Below are 19,456 nucleotides of genomic sequence, written 5' to 3' on the forward strand. Positions count from 1 at the left end.
GCTGTCCAATCAGGTTGTGATCTTATCCTTATGCCTTTGGTTTTGTATCTTTAGGTTTGGTGTTAAAAATGGCAGTGTGAACGCTAAGCGAACCAGGACTAAATGTATCATTTTCTATTTTGGTCCGGACCAAGAGAACCGAACTACATGTGTGAACACACCCTTAAAATGTCATGTGGTGTGGGGACCAGGGTAGCTCAGTGGTATAAATGCTGGCTACCACCCCTGGAGTTCGCTGGTTCGAATCCAGGGTGTGCTGAGTGACTCCAGCCAGGTCTCCTAGGTAACCAAATTGGCCTGGTCGCTAGGAAGGGTAGAGTCACATGGGGTAACCACCTTGTGATCGCTATAAGGTGGTTTGCTCTCAGTGGGGCGTGTGGTGAGTTGGGCGTGGTTGCTGCGGTGGGTGGCGTGTGCTGGTGCTGGTGGCGTCCTGCACATGCGCTGTGATCCAAGCTGGGCTCCGTCCTCTGCCACCCGGACTGAGATGAGTCACTACGCCATCATGAGGACTTAGTGTGTACATTGGGAATTGGACATTCCAAATTGAGTGAAAAAAAAACCATCAAGTGAACGGTAAAATGCTTTTCTTGCACCCTGAGTGAGAGTTAACACAATCATTCATTTTTCAAGGTAGGAAATATTTCTTACAAATATCATGAATTTTGAGTCTGAAGTTACTCCATTTGACCTGAACAAAGTCAATCCCCGCCTTCCTCGACCTGGGAGGAGACAGGAGGGGAAAAACAACGAAACAAAATGGCGAGGGAAAGGCCAACACGGAGCGACAGAGAGAGAGAGAGAGGAGAGAGAGAAAAAGAAACTCACCGGTTCTCTGATGCGCCGTCGCGTGGTCCTCGATCACTACTCCCTTCTCAGGCGGACTGCAGCCGCTCCTCCCCGAGCGGACCGGAGTCAGACCTCCGACCCCCAGCGGACAGAACGCCCCTCCGCATTCCCGGCGTCCCGTAGGGACACTCCTCCACCCCTGGCAGTGGCCCTACCACTCCAGGCGGTCGGGGAGTCGCTTCCCTCCTCCCCCGCGGACGGCGGTCTTCTCTCGAACCCTCCGCGTTCCCAGGGGGCGGCAGGGCACTCCTCCGCCCCCGGCAGCGGCTCCCTCGCTCCAGGCGGTCGGGAAGTCCTGTCCCCACTCGCCTCGCGGACGGCGGCCGTTCCCCGCGTCCGGGTGGTCGGGCTACTCCATCCTCCATCGGACGGCAGCGGCGCTCCCTGGGTGGACGGCAGTGCCGAGGACTCTGCGACGGGAATCCCTCCTCCTTCCCGGGTTTCACCACCAGTGTAAGGGGGTTCAGTGGAAAGGAGGAGGTGAGAACCGGCTTGACAACTTAAATAATAATTTAATAAATAACTTAAACAAAACACACAACTATAAACACACAGTACAGCTGTCTGTCATTCTCTCTCTCTCGAACTGTCGTCCCCGGCCGCCTTTTTCCCTCGCGCGCCCCATCAGGCTGATTGGAGACCGGGTGTGTCTCATTCCAGCCCGGCCCCGCCCTCCTCGGCTCTAAAGGGATCTTCTCTGTTTTATGGGTTTTATCAACATAAACACAAAACACTACCTACATGTTGGTTACACCACATGACTTTGATTTGTTGGTCAAAGTTTTTTCAAATATTAAACATACTGCATTTTAAAACACACAATTGCTTTTTTCTACACTTCTCACACAAACATTTCTTTTTTCAAGAATTTCAGATTTGTATTTACAAACTGAGGATAGTTACACCATATGACATGTCTGAATTAAAGCCAAGGAAATAATGTAAATTGAAAACATGTTTATCATAGTAGAGGTGTATTCAAAGAATTGTTTTGTGTTAAATGCATTTTTTAGGTATTTTTAAACAACTGAATAGATCTGAACTAAATAATGAGCATCACATCATTAGATGGGTTTCCATCCAAATGTTTAGCATTTTTTAAGCATATTTCAAAACATTTTCATGTGTTACATGTTTCTTTCCACTACATCATCTGCAGTATCTTGAGGGAGCCACCCTGTCATGATTGCATTGGGCAGAGTTTTATTTAATGCTGCCAGGAGATGCCGCAGAATAAGTGTAATATCTGATATAATGAGGGCTGAAATGGCTGCGATGCCCACACACTGCCAGCCTCCGAATGCCTGGGAGCGCCCGCACACAAAACTGTTCTGGCGGATTGTGAGAGCTCACATTAACAACCAGCTGTTTGTTAAACACTTCTATCAGAAAGACTTGAGATTATTGGAATTAATAAGAACGAAAAGATACTTATGTCATTTCGCATACGCCCCGTCCTATGGTTTAGCGCTCCGACGCTGCTTGAACCGTCAGATCCTGCCGGAGACGACGACGGCAGGGGAGCAGAGCTTACCCCCGCCCAGGACGGGACCTAAACTGGTGGAGATGGTGTTGGGGGTGAAATCAAGGAAGCATGTGAACAATGAGAGGCAGCTGAGCAGGTTGAAAAAGTGGAGGCTGTATTGTGATTGGATGAGATGCCTGATAGAATGAATCCCGAGATGTTCCTGCTAGAACTACACATACGCATACATTTCCCAATGTCAAGGGCTATGTTCGAAGAATTGTGTGCCAAGGTCAGATCTTTAGTTGGGCCAGTCACATCAAGCTATCGCATGTGCACAAACAGTAAAAAAAAACACGTTATGGTTTTGCGAAAAAACTGTTTCCATCACCTTAATGCACATTTTAACTAATACAAAATTTGCTGCCTAATGCATTCATTTTTAAGTGAATTTTAAGAGTTTATTCGCATATCAAGTGTTTCCATTCAGGATTTCTTATGCACAATTTCAAATAAAAATAGTTGGATGAAAACCCAGCTATTGACACACCTACAACAGCCCAAAACAATAACTAAACAGCTATTTGACTTTTAGTTAACATTAACAAGCAGCCCGTGTTGACTAGTCCACGTCAGCCGAAAAGGAAAGTCATTTCAGAGGCGAAGCAAGTTATTACATTTTGAAGAAAGACTACAAAAAACAAACATTTTGTTTCTCTGGAATAATATGCACTGATGAATTGGGACATGCATTAAGAAAGTAAATAGAGAGTCTTGTAGAGACGTTTTGATAGTGACGGTGTTGAATGAATGATGGCAGAGACACACGGGTGTCTGTGGTTCTATTGTATGTTCTTCTCTGGTCCCGGGTCTCTTTCTAATCTCCCACTTGTTGGCTGTCGTCTCACACCTGTCATGCTGCCAGCGATGTGGAATTTACAGCTCCATTTGGGACGCCTAAAAAAGGCAAGGCAGCCCAAGTGAGAGAGCTGCAGCCAATCACAGCGGACCGTCCAGCTGCTTGCGGCTCCTCCCACCGCTGCTCAACACGCACCTCCAACAGTCTACTGGACCTCAGGGAGACCAGCGGCCTTTTCTCTGTCTCTCTAGAGTTGGAAACTAAACTAAGAACCGGTTCTTATTCAAAACTGGTTCCATTTTCTACAGAACACAGACAACGAATGTTTTTCATGATCTGTTAACGTTTTTCAAATGCACAGCGCAACCGGCATAGTCTGATTCATTAACAAATATGATTCTTATGAGCCAGTTCTTTGAATGTATCAGTCAAAAAGAGGTTTGAATCCATCTAATGACTCACTCATTTTAGTGGTTTTTAAATGACTCCCTGAACTGCCAATATTACTTTTGTCAGATCCAGTTTTGTTGTCATTAATGGTACTCAAAGTATTAATAGAATTGTTAATGGAATCGAATTTATTAAATTCCTGATGATTCCCATTTGTACTCTCACTCTCTCTTTCTTTCTGTTGAATCGCTCAGACACTCCATTGAGCTCCTGTCTGATAACGCAGCATATCTCACTAAATTAACTTTCCATTATCTCAATGACACTCTCTCCTGTCGCAGGGCATCTGATGCAGAACAGTGATTCTACATCGGTCTGTTCTGATAGAGTCACATAACAGGGAAAAACAATGCTGTAGGCAAATAATTCAAAGCAACTAACCATATAACCATGCATAGTTAGGACCACAAAATAAACAACTTGCAGAATGGAGAAAACACTTCCCATATCTTTTGTTGTTGATGTCACAGGTCATGCATTCGGGGGACTGGGTAGCTCAGCGAGTATTGACATGACTACCAACAATGGAGTCGAGTTCAAATCCAGGGTGTGCTGAGTGACTCCAGTCAGGTCTCCTAAGCAACCAAATTGGCCCAGTTGCTAGGGAGGGTAAAGTCACATGGAGTAACCTCCTCGTGGTCGCTATAATGTGGTTCTCGCTCTCGGTGGGGCGTGTGGTGAGTTGTGCATGGATGCCACGGAGAATAGCGTGAAGCCTCCACACGCGCTACGTCTCCATGGTAACGCGCTCAACAAGCCACGTGATAAGATGCGCGGATTGACGGTCTCAGACGCGGAGGCAACTGAGATTCATCCTCCACCACCCGGATTGAGGCGAGTCACTACGCCACCACGAGGACTTAGAGCGCATTGGGAATTGGGCATTCCAAATTGGGGGAAAAAAAAGGTCATGCATTCTATTAAACTCTACAGTATTTTGGCACAAATTCATCCGTCACTTGGTAGAAGGTTGTCAAATCAGACAGATGTCAACAAGGACAGGTTGAGTGGCATGAACTCATCCTCTAAAACCAGCAGCAAAACTACACAATTTAAAGAAAATAGCACTCAGGCCACATTAATAACGGGTTCACATTAATTGTGAATCTTCATCTGAACAATCCCAATATTGATTCTTAGAATCCCAGGATCGATCTTTTACCTTTACCTTAAAGTTTACCTTAGTTCTGGTTGTGTTCATTACTATATCTGTTAAATAAATAGCAACTGAACTGCTATGGACCCACATCATATTAGGTGTCTTTTATCTCTGCGTCTGAGACCGTCAATCCACGCATCTTATCTCGTGGCTTTCTGAGTGCGTTACCATGGAGACGTAGCGAGTGTGGAAGCTTCACGCTATTCTCCACGGCATCCACGCACAACTCACCATGCGCCCCACCGAGAGCGAGAACCACATTATAGCGACCACAAGGAGGTTACCCCATGTGACTCTACCCTCCCTAGCAACCGGGCCAATTTGGCTGCTTAGGAGACCTGGCTGGAGTCACTCAGCACGCCCTGGATTCGAACTAGCAACTCCAGTGGTGGTAGTCAGCGTCTTTACCACTGAGCTACCCAGACCCCACATATTAGGTGTCTTGAACTACTATGTACTTAAGCATTTGCTACAATGTACTTATTATGTACATAAATGTATACGTTTGTTGCACTGTACTTAAATTGAAAGTACCTGCATTTAATTACATATGTAGTTACACTGTTAACCTTAACCCCTAACCCTAAATCAACCCTAACCCCTACCTGTACCTCAACCTCAGTAGCAGCACAAGTGAATCTTGTGAGAAATTTGCAGAAGAACATGTAGTTCCACATTAAATACATTGTACTGTATGTAGTGATTTCAAAGGTACCTGTACTTTGTTACGAAGTCGGTACCAAAATAAAAAAGATAGCTAACAGTGTTTCTATAGTACCGGTAGTACCAAACACCAACTCCATTCGGTCCCTGCGAATTGTCTGACTGACACACAACTGTTTTCAAATGCTCACTCAAAAAATTAACATATGAGGAAAAAATGAATGCATAATTAATCAAATAGTTGGATTATTAAACTGTGAAATACTGCAATCGTAGTATGCATGAGCTGCATGATTTAAAGTGAACATGTGAAGCCGACCGCTCACAGAATCATGTGCACTCAGAGTATAGTATTCATGCACAGTAAACCACACAGCACATGTAAAAATATATATTTCTATAATTAAAATCACAGAATTTGTGCTTTAATAAATCACACTGGGTAGCAAACTGTTTATCTGGACAAGTGAAGCTTCCATCAAAAACACACGTCAAAATAAAAGCTCGATTCGACATAACAGTTAGATGCCTGAAATTGAAGAAATTGCAACAGACATTCCTTACAACTCTATAGTAAAATGTAATTTTCTCCCCTCGTGGAGAGAGCTCTCGCGGCTGAAGCTACAGAGGTTAGTTCACTCTCCGTCTCTGTAGCGGATGTAACCCGATCCTTCCGACGGGTGAATATCCGTAAAGCCGCGGGCCCAGACGGCATTCCGGGCCGCGTCATCAGAGCGTGTGCGAACCAGCTGGCTGGTATTTTTATGGACATTTTCAACCTTTCCCTCTCTTTGTCTGTAGTCCCCACATGCTTTAAAACATCCACCATTGTGCCTGTTCCAAAACAATCAAAAATCACTTGCTTAAATGACTGGCGTCCTGTTGCTCTGACCCCCATCATCAGCAAATGCTTTGAGAGACTAATCAGAGATTACATCTGCTCTGTGCTGCCTGCCTCACTGGACTCACTGCAGTTTGCTTACCACAACAACCGCTCCACTGATGATGCCATTGCATCTACAATACACACTGCTCTTTCCCACCTGGAAAAAAAGAACACTTATGTGAGAATGCTGTTTGTAGACTACAGCTCAGCATTCAACACCATAGTGCCCTCCAAGCTAGATGAGAAACTCCGGACTCTGGGCTTAAACAGCTCGCTGTGCTGCTGGATCCTGGACTTCCTGTCAAGCAGATGCCAGGTGGTTAGAATAGGCAGCAACATCTCCTCATCACTGACCCTCAACACTGGAGCCCCGCAGGGCTGTGTTCTCAGCCCACTACTGTATTCCTTGTACACACATGACTGTGTGGCAACACACAGCTCCAATGCCATCATTAAGTTTGCTGATGATATGACGGTGGTAGGTCTGATCACTGACAATGATGAAACAGCCTACAGAGAGGAGGTGCACACTCTGACACACTGGTGTCAGGAGCACAACCTCTCCCTCAACGTCAGTAAGACAAAGGAGCTTGTGGTGGACTTCAGAAGAAAAGACAGAGAACACAGTCCCATCACCATCAATGGAGCACCAGTGGAGAGAGTCAGCAGCTTCAAGTTCCTGGGTGTCCACATCACTGAGGAACTCACATGGTCCGTCCACACTGAAGTCGTTGTGAAGAAGGCTCATCAACGCCTCTTCTTCCTGAGATGGCTGAGGAAGTTTGGAATGAACCGCCACATCCTCACACGGTTCTACACCTGCACTGTAGAGAGCATCCTGACTGGCTGCATCTCCGCCTGGTACGGCAATAGCACTGCCCACAACCGCAAAGCCCTGCAAAGGGTGGTGCGAACTGCCAGACACATCATCGGAGGTGAGCTTCCCTCCCTCCAGGAAATATATACAAGGCGGTGTGTGAAAAAGCTCGGAGGATCATCAGAGACTCCAGCCACCCGAGCCATGGGCTGTTCTCACTGCTACCATCAGGTAGGCGGTATCGCAGCATCAGGACCCGCACCAGCCGACTCCATGATAGCTTCTTCCCCCAAGCAATCAGACTTCTGAATTCTTGATCTCCCACGATCAAAATACATCAGCACTGCACTTTATTACCCTTACTCTTATATCTCACACCGGACTGTCATAAATTATATTATTATTATATTATATTCTCTCTTAACAACTGACTATCAACCGATAGCCTGAATGTCAATACAGTACAATACAACCTACTGTACATTTTATATATACTATATATACTATTTTTATTGTATAATGTGTATTCTATATTGTGTGTATTGTATACTGTACAGTGTATGTTATTATTTGTATATTGTTGTGTGTAATTATGTGTATATCAGATGTTTAAATTGTGCTGTGTTAATTTGATGTTATTGTAAATTGGTATATGTCTCATCACTGTCACGACTGCTATGTTGATCGGAACTGCACCCAAGAATTTCACACACCATTGCACTTGTGTATATGGCTGTGTGACAATAAAGTGATTTGATTTGTTAAAAGTTTTAGGAGTTCATTTGATTAGACACTTTTGATGATGGAATTAAATTAAACTTTAAAACATGGAATTCTAATAAAAATAAAATAAAAATGGAAAACATGATTTGGGAAAAAAATAGGGCCCTACTTAAAAAACTTAAGCACTGCATACTCTATTGAGAAACACTAAAAGGAAACATGCATTTCTTTTATTTATTATTTTTTATTCAAATGTAACTTTTTAAAAAGGCAACAGGAGTGTGTTCAACAGCAATTAGCATATTAGTATATTTTTGTGCTTTGTATCAATACTGGTATCAAGAACCGTGAAATTTCACTGGTATTGGTACAAACTGAAATTTTGGTATCGTAACAACACTAATTGTATGTATTTTAATGTTAGTACCTAATATAAAGTGGGACCCCTGCTATTTATGTTTTGGCGCTGTTGTTATTTTTTCAAATGAGTATTTTCATATTGTTGCAAGTCAGAATAATTTACTAAATCCTTTATAATTTACTAAATTCGCTGAGATAGAATGTCTTTTATATGGAAGCAAAATGGACATTATAACTCCCCAAATGAATAACCCAAACCCAAGCCCGTGTCAACCATAATGTGATCTGTGTGGTGAATTATTGACTGTTGAGAGCATGAAACCATCAAAATTCAAGAGATATTTAAGAACTAAAATTGACTGTTTTCCTGGTCAACCTAAGCCAGGTTAATAATTTAGCTTATTTTTGTGCTAGTGCAGTTTATGGCTATATTAATAATTTCACTATTTTTGTTGTGTTTGTTTACTTCTGTTCAATAAACAATTTTGGTACCGTGTTGGTTCGCCACTGGATATCCAATGTAAAATCTGAGACCTGAGGCAAAAGCACTGATTCAAAAAACACCAACAGATGGGGAAGAAAAGAGAAAACTTCAGAAAAAACGTGTTTGCTCACTGTCACATGTGATGAACGAGATGAGGGAACAGCGTTTGGAGATGTTTTACATTGTTGGCCGAGAAATTAGATTGGATTCTGGGGGTAATCACAGTGTAAAACAGTCTTGGAAGCTACAGACTTCTGCTGCAGTAGGCAAGAGCAAACACTTCCCATCCTTCTTCTGGAAAACACAATTATACAAAAAGTACTGGCGCCAAAAAGTACTAGAACACTTCAAATCAATCGTCAACAAGTCTGAATGTCACAGTCTTATGACCAAATCAAACCAAATGTCATCTGCACTCAACTTCTGCTCTTAACTTTTCTCAGAACTAACTTCACTTTTCTGATTCATTTTTGCAACGACTTTTAATCAGCTGGTGTCAAGTTGATTTTTACTTTCTACAGTCACTGATGTGGCTGAGTTTAGGTGAACTAACAATCGCAACACAGACCGCAGGGACGGATGAAGCCTTGGCATCGCAATGTTTGGAATGCATCGAGTACGCCAAGTTAAAACGACTCTTTATGACATATTCTCAAGCATTAACAAACATCAGCGTGAGGTGGCTGAACTACAGACAGACGTACGGAGAGTAATGAGGTTTGGGTTCACGCCATGTTTAAGTGTGGGAGTGATGAAGTAGATAGTTCGACTCTAATGATCGCTGGAGCTCAAACAAAACACACTGGCACAGTATTACAGCACAAACACACAGCGTTCAGATGGACCGATGCCCACCAGAGAGAGCGTTGAGTTCAGTAACAGACATCAACATTCATTGTACTCCATGAAACGTCACAGGATTCTGAGATGTTAAGCTTGTAGGTGCCATCCCAATAATAATCACTGAAATTAATCGCATATATAAATATTTGCTCAAATAAAAATAATTCAATATATGAAATAATTATAAAAAGTTATCTTTAAATATTTACATACAGTATATATATATATATATATTATTATAAAAAATATTCAGCTAATTAAAATGCATTACATTATTGTGGCAGAGGAGTTAAGCATTGATATACAAAATTTAGAATCCAATATATTGTTTATTTGCATATTATTGAACTTTAGCCAGTCACTGGCATACAGTTCACAGCAATCCATTTTGCAAGTGAATTTGTCAATCAGTCAGAGATTTATTATGAGGGCTTGTCCAAGGACGTGTCAATGTACACCTGATTCACACGGATTTGGAGCGTCTCACTTTGGTTGTGTCACATCATTAACATCAAGTTAAACGTAGATTAATACTTAGTAGAACACGTCTTGAGAACCCTTCAGATTTGCACTCCATCAAGCTATGTGATGGACGCAAGAATGTATCCTCGTGTTGTGTTTTCTGATGGAGGGTTGGTTTGTTCTCTGTATAAGCTGCAGGTTGCCTATAGAGCTGAAGGTTCACTTACTGCCCCCTGGAGAAAACAGGTGGTACTACAAGCTTGAATTTCTCAGGAATCCTCCTTATTATGGTCAGTGGGCATGATTAATTGCATAAATTTAACAACGCGTTATGTTTTATAAAATTTATCACACTGAATTAACACGTCAAATCACCAGCCCTACTTATAATCCATTCAATACTTAAAAGTATTGATAAATAACAGTTTAATATGACACAAAACCGATTATTTTACTCAAAAAGTGTGTGCTGTGCGTTTTTATGCTAATTAGAGGATTGGGTTGTTTATCTTGCATCACTTAAATCAGTTGCGAGTCGAGTGTCCCGTGCGATGTGTGTGAGGTGCGCTATTTGAATGATGCACGGAGCTGTCGCCTATGTAAAGCGTTCCAAAACGCTCTCTTATGAGGCATCATTTCAGTAAGGATGCTGCTACATAAGACAGCTGCCTATGTAGGCAAGAGACAGCGAGACAGCTCACTAGGTTTTGGAACGGACCCAAAATGTTCAAAAAGGGGAATAAAGTGTGCAAAAGAAAGGAGGAATCTGGCGTCCTTTTCACCGCAAGGGGCTTAGTGAAGGTAGGGGAGTGCCCATAACATATTCCAGGACATGGTCGGGGTCCAGCGGCTGCACGTGCAACCCTCCTTGGTCTGGGGCGCGAGGGGCGGCGGCTTCTGTGGTGGCCTGTCTTCCCTGGGGCCATGGCGAGTGTGAGGGGAAGGGGCCAATCATTCTAGCCTGTTGACCGTGACCCGTGTGGTACTCCTTGATGACTCTAACCCGTGCCCGGGTTCCGAGGAACAGATCCGTTGATGCATCTGATTCAGCCGGTACCCTACCCACTCTGCTCCTGGACCTGCGAGGATGCCAGTGTGTGCATACAAATAGATAGAATCCGACCCCCCAAGGAGAGGAGCACACTACTTTTTAATGGGAGTGGAGATGAGACTCTTTTCCCATCAGATGCGCCTCATCATTCGCTGTCATTCACTCTCGCTGTAAGCCTGACTGAATGACAGCCTTTAGAAAAGGTGGGTCGATGATGACATAACGGAGGGGTGGGTCGTTCCGCCACAGTATATTTATAATTTTTTCCTTGCTACCTGTATTATTCAGTTATTATGCACCAAAATATTTACAGGTAATTGCACTTACACCATCACTGACACAAATTACACAACTATACTATGATTATTTGTGAGTTTTCACTGCAAAACAACACAAGAAATGTATTGAACGGCATTGCAATTTTTAAGAAAAGCCACAGCAAATTCAGTCATTTTGGGCAGAAATAATCGAGAAAAAGTGCAGCGAAATCCTTAGAGGTTACACTTTTGCAAGTTTTCTCTACATATAACACTCAGAGTTCTGGTCTTGCAAGTAAGACAAAAAAAAAAAAGGAAAAAAAAAAAAGACAGCCCTCTTGCTTGGGTGTTTTAGGTGGTTGCTAGGATGTTTTGGGTGGTTGCTAGAGTGTTTTGGGTGGTTGCTAGTAGGGATACACTGATCCTATACCTATATCGGTATCGGCTCCGATACTGACGTTTTTACTCTGATTGATTATCGGTCCGATGAGCCCAATCCAAATCTGATACCACGTTAGTTATGGTCGTACCATCAAGCTCAAAGAATGACATAAAATAACCTTTAAAGCACCATTATATTATTTCATATAACTCGTGCATTTTGTTCAAAGACACTTGAAGACAATGCAATAGGTTTGTGAATCACAAAAGGCTGTGTTTAATAAATAAATATACAGTCTGCATGTGCAACGTGCTTCCCTGAATGAGCGTCGCTCTGTTGACACACACACATAAGCACGATCGTGTGCTTGTGATGTGCTCCTCAGAGTGGCGCGCAATATGTGGGCACTCCACACAAACTTCATCTCAGATGTACAGTAGATGCAAAGTAGTTCGGTTTGCTTATAACATGCACTGAGAACTGCACCAGATGTTGAATGATAAGCGATTCAAAGTACTGTGAACTAGCCAACAAACACTCTTCTGGAGTCTTCCTGGAGCGGTCCATCAAAATAAAAGCCCTAGGAGCCTGGGTAGCTCAGCGAGTATAGATGTTGACTATCACCCCTGGAGTCGTGAGTTCAAATCCAGGGTGTGCTGAGTGACTCCAGCCAGGTCTCCTAAGCAACCAAATTGGCCCGGTTGCTAGGGAGGGTAGAGTCACATGGGGTAACCTCCTCGTGGTCGCGATTAGTGGTTCTCGCTCTCAGTGGGGCGTGTGGTAAGTTGTGCGTGGATCGTGGAGAGTAGCATGAGCCTCCACATGCTGTGAGTCTCCGCGGTGTCATGCACAACGAGTCACATGATAAGATGCATGGACTGACGGTCTCAGAAGTGGAGGCAACTGAGACTTGTCCTCCGCCACCCGGATTAACGTGAGTAACCGCGCCACCACGAGGACCTACTAAGTAGTGGGAATTGGGCATTCCAAATTGGGAGAAAAGGGAATAAAATAAATAACTAAAATAAAAGCCCTAAGAAATTACAATGGAAATGTATCACTTTTGTATAATACAATTTAGTTATGATTATTATTATTATTATTTTACAAATTACAATATTAACCAAAACTTTAAATAAAATTAAGTTGACTGGGTTCCAAAAAATTACAATGTGATTGAAAAGTGGACTGATATCTTATTACAACTAAAGTGAAAAAAAAAAGGTTCTGATAGTTGCTAGGGTGTTTTATGTGGTTGCTAGGTCGTTGTTCACAGGCTAAAGTGAAAAAGAGGCTCTCGAGATATGGCTGGAGCCCCTCCTTCAGTGTAGGTCTATGGGATTTTTCTCAGGTGAAAATGGTACGTGTAATAACTATGAGCAATAGTAATAGAGATGTTTTAACAAACACCACTATTAACAAAGAGATCAATAGCTTTTACCTGAAAAAAAAAAAGTCTAAACACTGACTACACACACCATATGTGATGTGAAAATGAATTTGTAATTTTGTGGTTGTGTGGTGGTCTGCCCAATGAAAACACTTGACTCAGAGTTTATAATAACATACAGCAGACTGTGTCTCTATCTGTCTGTACAAATTCCTTCTTGAGTTTATAGATGTGATGCACGGCCGCCTATATGCACGGGCAAATGACCATTATGCCAAAGCTCCATCACGACACATGCCCACACTAAACATACAACCTCCAAATCACATCAGCGCAGAAAAAGCCCACAGTGAGAGTAGAAAGCAGCGAGTTTAGAGACAGCTGCAGCTTATAAGGAATGCGAGGGGCCTCGGCCAACCGTGCGCTGGGAAACCACACCATATATGGACACAGAGGCAGAATCAAGTTTTTATCAATGAGACGAAACATGCTTGAGTGTGTCGGAGCATAAGTGACCCGGCGAACAGAAAAACTGGCGGCATTGGGTCTACATCCCCATACTGCCCCATGCCAAACTACATTTCTAGGGTTAATCTGAACAACGGGTTCACAAGGAGGTGATGCTGATACACAAAGAGAATAAACCAATGACTTGGGTCAGGTGTGCAGGACAGGTGCTGCTGAAACCGACCAGGGCTAGGTAAAAATCCCAAGATCGATCTTTTACTCTGTTTAAACCTCTACATTGCAAGAAAATCACTTGCGAGTTTTGCGATACTGGACTATAAATGTCTGTGATTGGCCACTGGCTGGTAAATGTTGAGAAATGTTGTATAGTGGTGAAGAAATTCTGCAGTGAGATCCTTTCACTGCGTGCTGAGAGTAAAAGTTTGGTTTGACTCATTCCGTGTAATGCGTGTACAAATATGAGATCCATGAAATCCATTTGGATCATTCCATGACAAATTTCAGAAACTTCCCCTGCTGAAATCTTTGATGTTGTTAATACTGTTTCTGAAGAAAGATCAACATAAATGATGATGAAAGCCAAAATATTTAATGCCATGGATTGATATTTGAGACGTAATGCATTATTTTGTAGAGGGAGGGACAAAATTGAAAATGTTGCCAATGATTTTGGAGCAAAAAAACATTTTAAGCACCTCTTGTTGCATTATATGCCAATGGTTTGTGTCCAAAAAAAAAATCCAAATTGAGGTGTCTAACTCATTTACACATATCTTAATATCCTTTTAGATTTTTGTTCCAAACAAACTTTTCTTTTTGAATCTTCATTTCATTTCTAAGGCCCTATATGGTTAAATTCCAGAGATATGGGGCTCTCAATGTGGCTCCATGAGTAAATTGTTACATTTGACCCCTTTTCAATGGTCAAAAAAAAAAAAAAAAATTGGTCACATGGTATGAGGCTAGTTTTTCTTGCCCAAAAAACAAAGATCTGGAGTACACATAATGTTGAAACAAGAAATGTACCTTTATTTAAAATAAGTGACACGTCTTCAGTTAGTGCAACAGCTACAGTGGATATAAAAGTCTACACACCCCTGTTAAAACAGCAGGTTTTTGTGATGTAAAAAATTAAACTAAGATAAATCAAATCAGAATTTTTGCACCGTTAATGTACAAATTACAACTTATGCAATGCCACTGAAAACCAAAGCGACACGTTTCAAATAAAAAAAATAAAAATAAAAAACCCTGAACTAATACTTAGTTGAAGCACCCTTTGATTTTATTACAGCTGGATCTATTAGCTTGGCACATCTTGACTTGGGAATATTTTCCCACTCTTCTTTGCAAAAACGTTCCAGATCTGTCAAATGGCGAGGGCATCTCCTGTGTACGGCCCTCTTCAGATCCCCTCACAGATTTTCTATAAGATTCAGGTCTGGGCTCTGGCTGGGCCATTCCAAAACATTCATCTTTTATTGCTGAAGCCATTCTTTTGTTGATTTGGATGTGTGCTTTGGATCACTGTCATGCTGACAGGTGAAAGATCTCTACATTTTCAGCTTTCTAGCAGACGCCAGAAGGTTCTGTGCCAAAATTGACTGAAACTTGGAGCTATTCATGATTCCCTCCACCTTCACTAAAGCTCCAGTTCCAGCTGAAGAAAAGCAGCCCCAAAACATGATGCTGGCACCACCATGCTTCACCGTGGGTATGGTGTTCTTTTGCTGATGTGCTGTGTTGTTTTTGTGCCAAACATACCTTTTACAATTTTGGGCAAAAAGTTCAATCTTGGTCTCATCAGACCATAACACATTTGTCCACATGGTTTTGGGAGACTAGATATTGTTTTTTGCCGGGCTTGGATGTTTTTTTCATCAGAAAAGGCTTGCGTCTTGCCATCCTGCCCCATAGCCCAGACAGATGAAGAATACGGGAGATAGTTGTCACATGTAGAGCAACCAGTACTTGCCAGAAAGAGCTGCAGCTCCTTTAATGTTGCTGTCGGCCTCTTGACAGCCTCCCTGACCAGTTTTCTCTTTGTCTTCTCGTCAGTTTTGGAGGGACATCCTGTTCTTGATAATGTCACTGTTGTGCCATACTTTCTCCACTTGTTGATGACGGTCTTCACTGTGTTCCATGGTATATCTAATGCCTTGGAAATATTTTTGTAGCCCTCACCTGAGCGATACCTTTCAACAATGAGATCCCGTTGATGCTTTGTAAGCTCTTTGTGGCCCATGGCTCTTGTAGTAGCATGCAGAAAAATCCTACAAGAACAGCTGAGATTTATTTGGAGTTAATCAGAGTCACTTCAGGTGAAGACAGGTGTGTACTGTTTCACATGAGCTTGATGATTGGTTGATTCTGAACACAGCCACATACCCAATTATAAAAGGATGCGCACACTTATGCAGTTATTCTAAGTTTTTTATTTTTATTTTTTCTCTCTGAAATGTGTCGCTTTGGTTTTCAGTGGCATTGCATAGGTTGTCATTTTTACATTAAAGGTGCAAAAATTCTGATATGATTTATCTTTGTTTAATTTTTTACATCACAAAAACCTGCTGTTTTAACAGGGGTGTGTAGACTTTTTATATCCACTGTACATATCATTAGCGGTCGAAAAACCAAAGATACTGAAACTGTACGGTATTTGTAATGATTTTCTTATTCTTTTTCCGCCCTAAAAGTGTCTGGGTGAAATCGTAGAGTTCTCAAACTTGGTGGGATGATCAAAAATCCCCTGCAAACACACATATTCATCCACACACACAGGTGGCGCTATAATTAGCACATTTACATTTTCACGAATAACTTTGGAACCATATGGGCTAGGATAAAATTCTTTTAAATAATGCAACAAATCCCCATCTCTCAATTTGACCTATCGCTGTGCAAAAATAAAATAATGGAAATCCCACTTTCTAAGTGTTTTAATTGTTTTTTAACTGTAATTTTGCTCCAAATTTGTCACTGTTACACCCCCAAAGTAATGGACTGCTCAGTAAATATTGTTCCATGTCATTTAATAATTTGGCTTTCATCATCATTTATGTTTATCTTGTAAAAAATCCTGTAAAAAAACAAAAAACAAAAAAAAAGATTAAAAGCTACATTTTAAGCCGCAGACTTCTGGTTGAGCTGACACAGAATGACCCACATGTGTTCATTATTTATTCAAATAACATACTCAACAGATCTCTGTAATGGTCTTTTTTCAGAGTGATGAAGTTATGGTGAATTATGCACCCAAGTGACCATTACAAAAGTATTACATTACATTCATGTAGGTCTCGCTAATCCATCAGAGTTACATAGACATCTACCAAACTGCTTATATTTACAAATACCACAAATAAAATCACACTTGAATTCTGATGAAGGTATTGAGGAACCAAAACTTTGAGACAGCAAATGAGAACAAATATACTGTGTACAGGTCAGAGAGCGACAATAAAATCAATAATTCATCTGGACAGAAACCAACAAGTAAACACGAGATGTTTTGTTTACATGCAACACAGAGAGAATACAGCTCTTGGCACGGCACATTGTATGATTCATTGAAAAACCTGAGGTAGAAAGACTCTTAAAACTCTCCCGGTGAACCACATCTCCTCTTTCTGCATATCAACAGGATTTATTTCAGATTGGATGGCGTCAACAAACAACAAAGTTAAGGTCATAATCAGTGCAACACAATTTATATCCGCTATCTGCTTTGAGATTTGGCATGAGTGAGTGAAGGTGATGTGAATTACTCTAGTAAACACAGTAAAGAGAGAGACCGTCTGGAAGAGACGTGGCCTTGAAGAGCCCCGTCAGAATGTGATGGATCAAGAATGATATAAAACGAAAGCTTTGACACGGGAGGAACTCTAGATGGTTGAAATACTTAAGCGCTGAGCTTTACGATGGCAACAATAACTCTTCATGGTGTAAATTTTGGATCAAGTTGAGAGTTTTTCCATTTCGTATGACTCATGGTGAAGATACAGATCCATCAGCTCAGAACTTCACAACAGACTCAAGTCTACACGTATTTAAGCGCCAAGTTACACGTATTTAAGCGACAACAGTCCAATATCTAAATACCGACCAGTTAAAGAAAACATGAACTTCTGTGCAAAGTGACTTATCAAGCTCTACATTTCAACATTACAAAACAAGCCAAAACCAGCACTAAATGCTGAACATTAAAAGAAAACCAGCACAACTCACCTTGGTTTCTCCAAGACTCTCCGACTCGGACACCTGGTATGTGAGGTCAGTTTCCTCAAAGCCCGTGGCGCTCATCCTCTGGTCTGTGGACGGGTCGGATCGGGGTGGAGAATCGGGCGAGTTCAGGCAGGTTTGGATGAGAGCTTTACCCGTCTCACTGGTGATCATGGGCTGCAGTTTGCGTGTGGCAAACGTGTAGACATGACCCGTCTCGCTCGCCACTAAGAGCAGGACTTGAGTTCCTGTGAGCGTGGAGAGCTCGTACGCCTTTCAAACACAAAGAGAGAGAAAAAGATTACAGATCAAACGAATCATCTTCTACATATGAAATAACAAACGAGGCCTAATATTTCAGTAGGATTACTGTAGCCTACTGCCTCTATTACATCAGCAAATGTTTAATATAGAAGATTCAGACAATTAAAGAAGCAATATTGATTATTCAGTTGCTGATGTTGATACTGACAGCTAGATAACTACAGAGCGGGTATGCCAATGGGCAATATAATGCCAATGTACTTGTTTCTTCAACTCTGGGCAATTTTTGCACAGCCGACTTCTTGAAAGTAAATTCTGGTTAAAACATTTTTCACACTCTCACTAGTTTATTTACGCTATACATAATTTAATTTCATTTAAACTGACTGATCTCAGTTCAGGATAAAGGGTTAAACTTTCGATGCACCGAGTCATGTGACCAAACAACATGGCGCCGACCACAGCGGAGTTTGTCTTTGGGAGAAACGCCAACAAAACTACATCTGTTAAGAAACCTCATTAAGTTTTTACATCGAAACCTGTTTGAGTCAAAAGAGTAACAGCTGTAGTTTCATCCGATATGCTATTTTAAACATTTAATCGATTTATCGTGAAACGGCACGCTGTTAAACAGAGAGTACGAACCCGACTTACATTAGAAATCATATATTCACTATGTGTTATCACATTGAGAATAAATGTATTCATGCAAAAGATGAAAAATGTGTCTTTCAGAGGCATTATATGGAGTTAGCATGAAAATAAGGTGCATTTCAAACTGTTCTGAGACCAGTGCAGACAGACAGCACACTGGAGGTTAAGTCATTCACTAAATAGGGAGCAAGGGAGCATCCTATAGCTCTCTATGCAGTTAAGTGCATTCACTCCTAAAATCTGATCAAAAGTTCAGTTTCAGGCTGCAGATGATGTTTGGATCACTCAACATGTTTGACAGACATGTGACAATGATAATCAGTACATAAAAGACATTTGAAAAGTGCAGAAAATAAATGATGATGGCCTGGTGAAAAGTTTCCAATTCAGTTTTATTGTCACCTGCATGTATAACAAAAAGGAAAAAAAGTTTAAATCTGTTTGCTTTAATAAAAATCAACCCCCTGGGACATGAAAGTGCCCGAAGCTGAAGAAACACTCATATGTGATATAGACTAATACAATTTAATTATCAACTGAGATGTGCACATATGTGCTGAAATTAAGCATTTCGAAATTAAATACATTTTTACACAATATTCACTAAGAATATTTAATCCATAATAATAATAATAATAATAATAATAATAATAATACATTATTCATTAATATTGCCTGTTGGTTGATTCTGAAACTGACAGAAGGGAGGGCTGACACTTCTGTTAATCGACTAAGTGGCATAGTTAGTG

At 41.5% G+C, this 19,456-nt stretch overlaps 1 protein-coding gene across 6 annotated transcripts in view; it reads right to left on the minus strand.

The window, feature by feature from the left end:
* The window catches only part of srfb (serum response factor b), a 58,484-nt gene that overhangs the window by 28,443 nt on the left and 10,585 nt on the right, over nt 1–19,456 (minus strand). For all 6 annotated transcript variants that reach the window (XM_051652362.1, XM_051652365.1, XM_051652363.1 and 3 more), the window contains exon 2: nt 17,796–18,062. In XM_051652362.1, coding sequence (XP_051508322.1) covers nt 17,796–18,062 — 267 coding nt within the window. The remainder of the gene's footprint in view (nt 1–17,795; nt 18,063–19,456) is intronic.

This window comes from Myxocyprinus asiaticus, chromosome 23 (assembly GCF_019703515.2).
Source record: "Myxocyprinus asiaticus isolate MX2 ecotype Aquarium Trade chromosome 23, UBuf_Myxa_2, whole genome shotgun sequence".
Lineage (NCBI taxonomy): Eukaryota > Metazoa > Chordata > Actinopteri > Cypriniformes > Catostomidae > Myxocyprinus > Myxocyprinus asiaticus.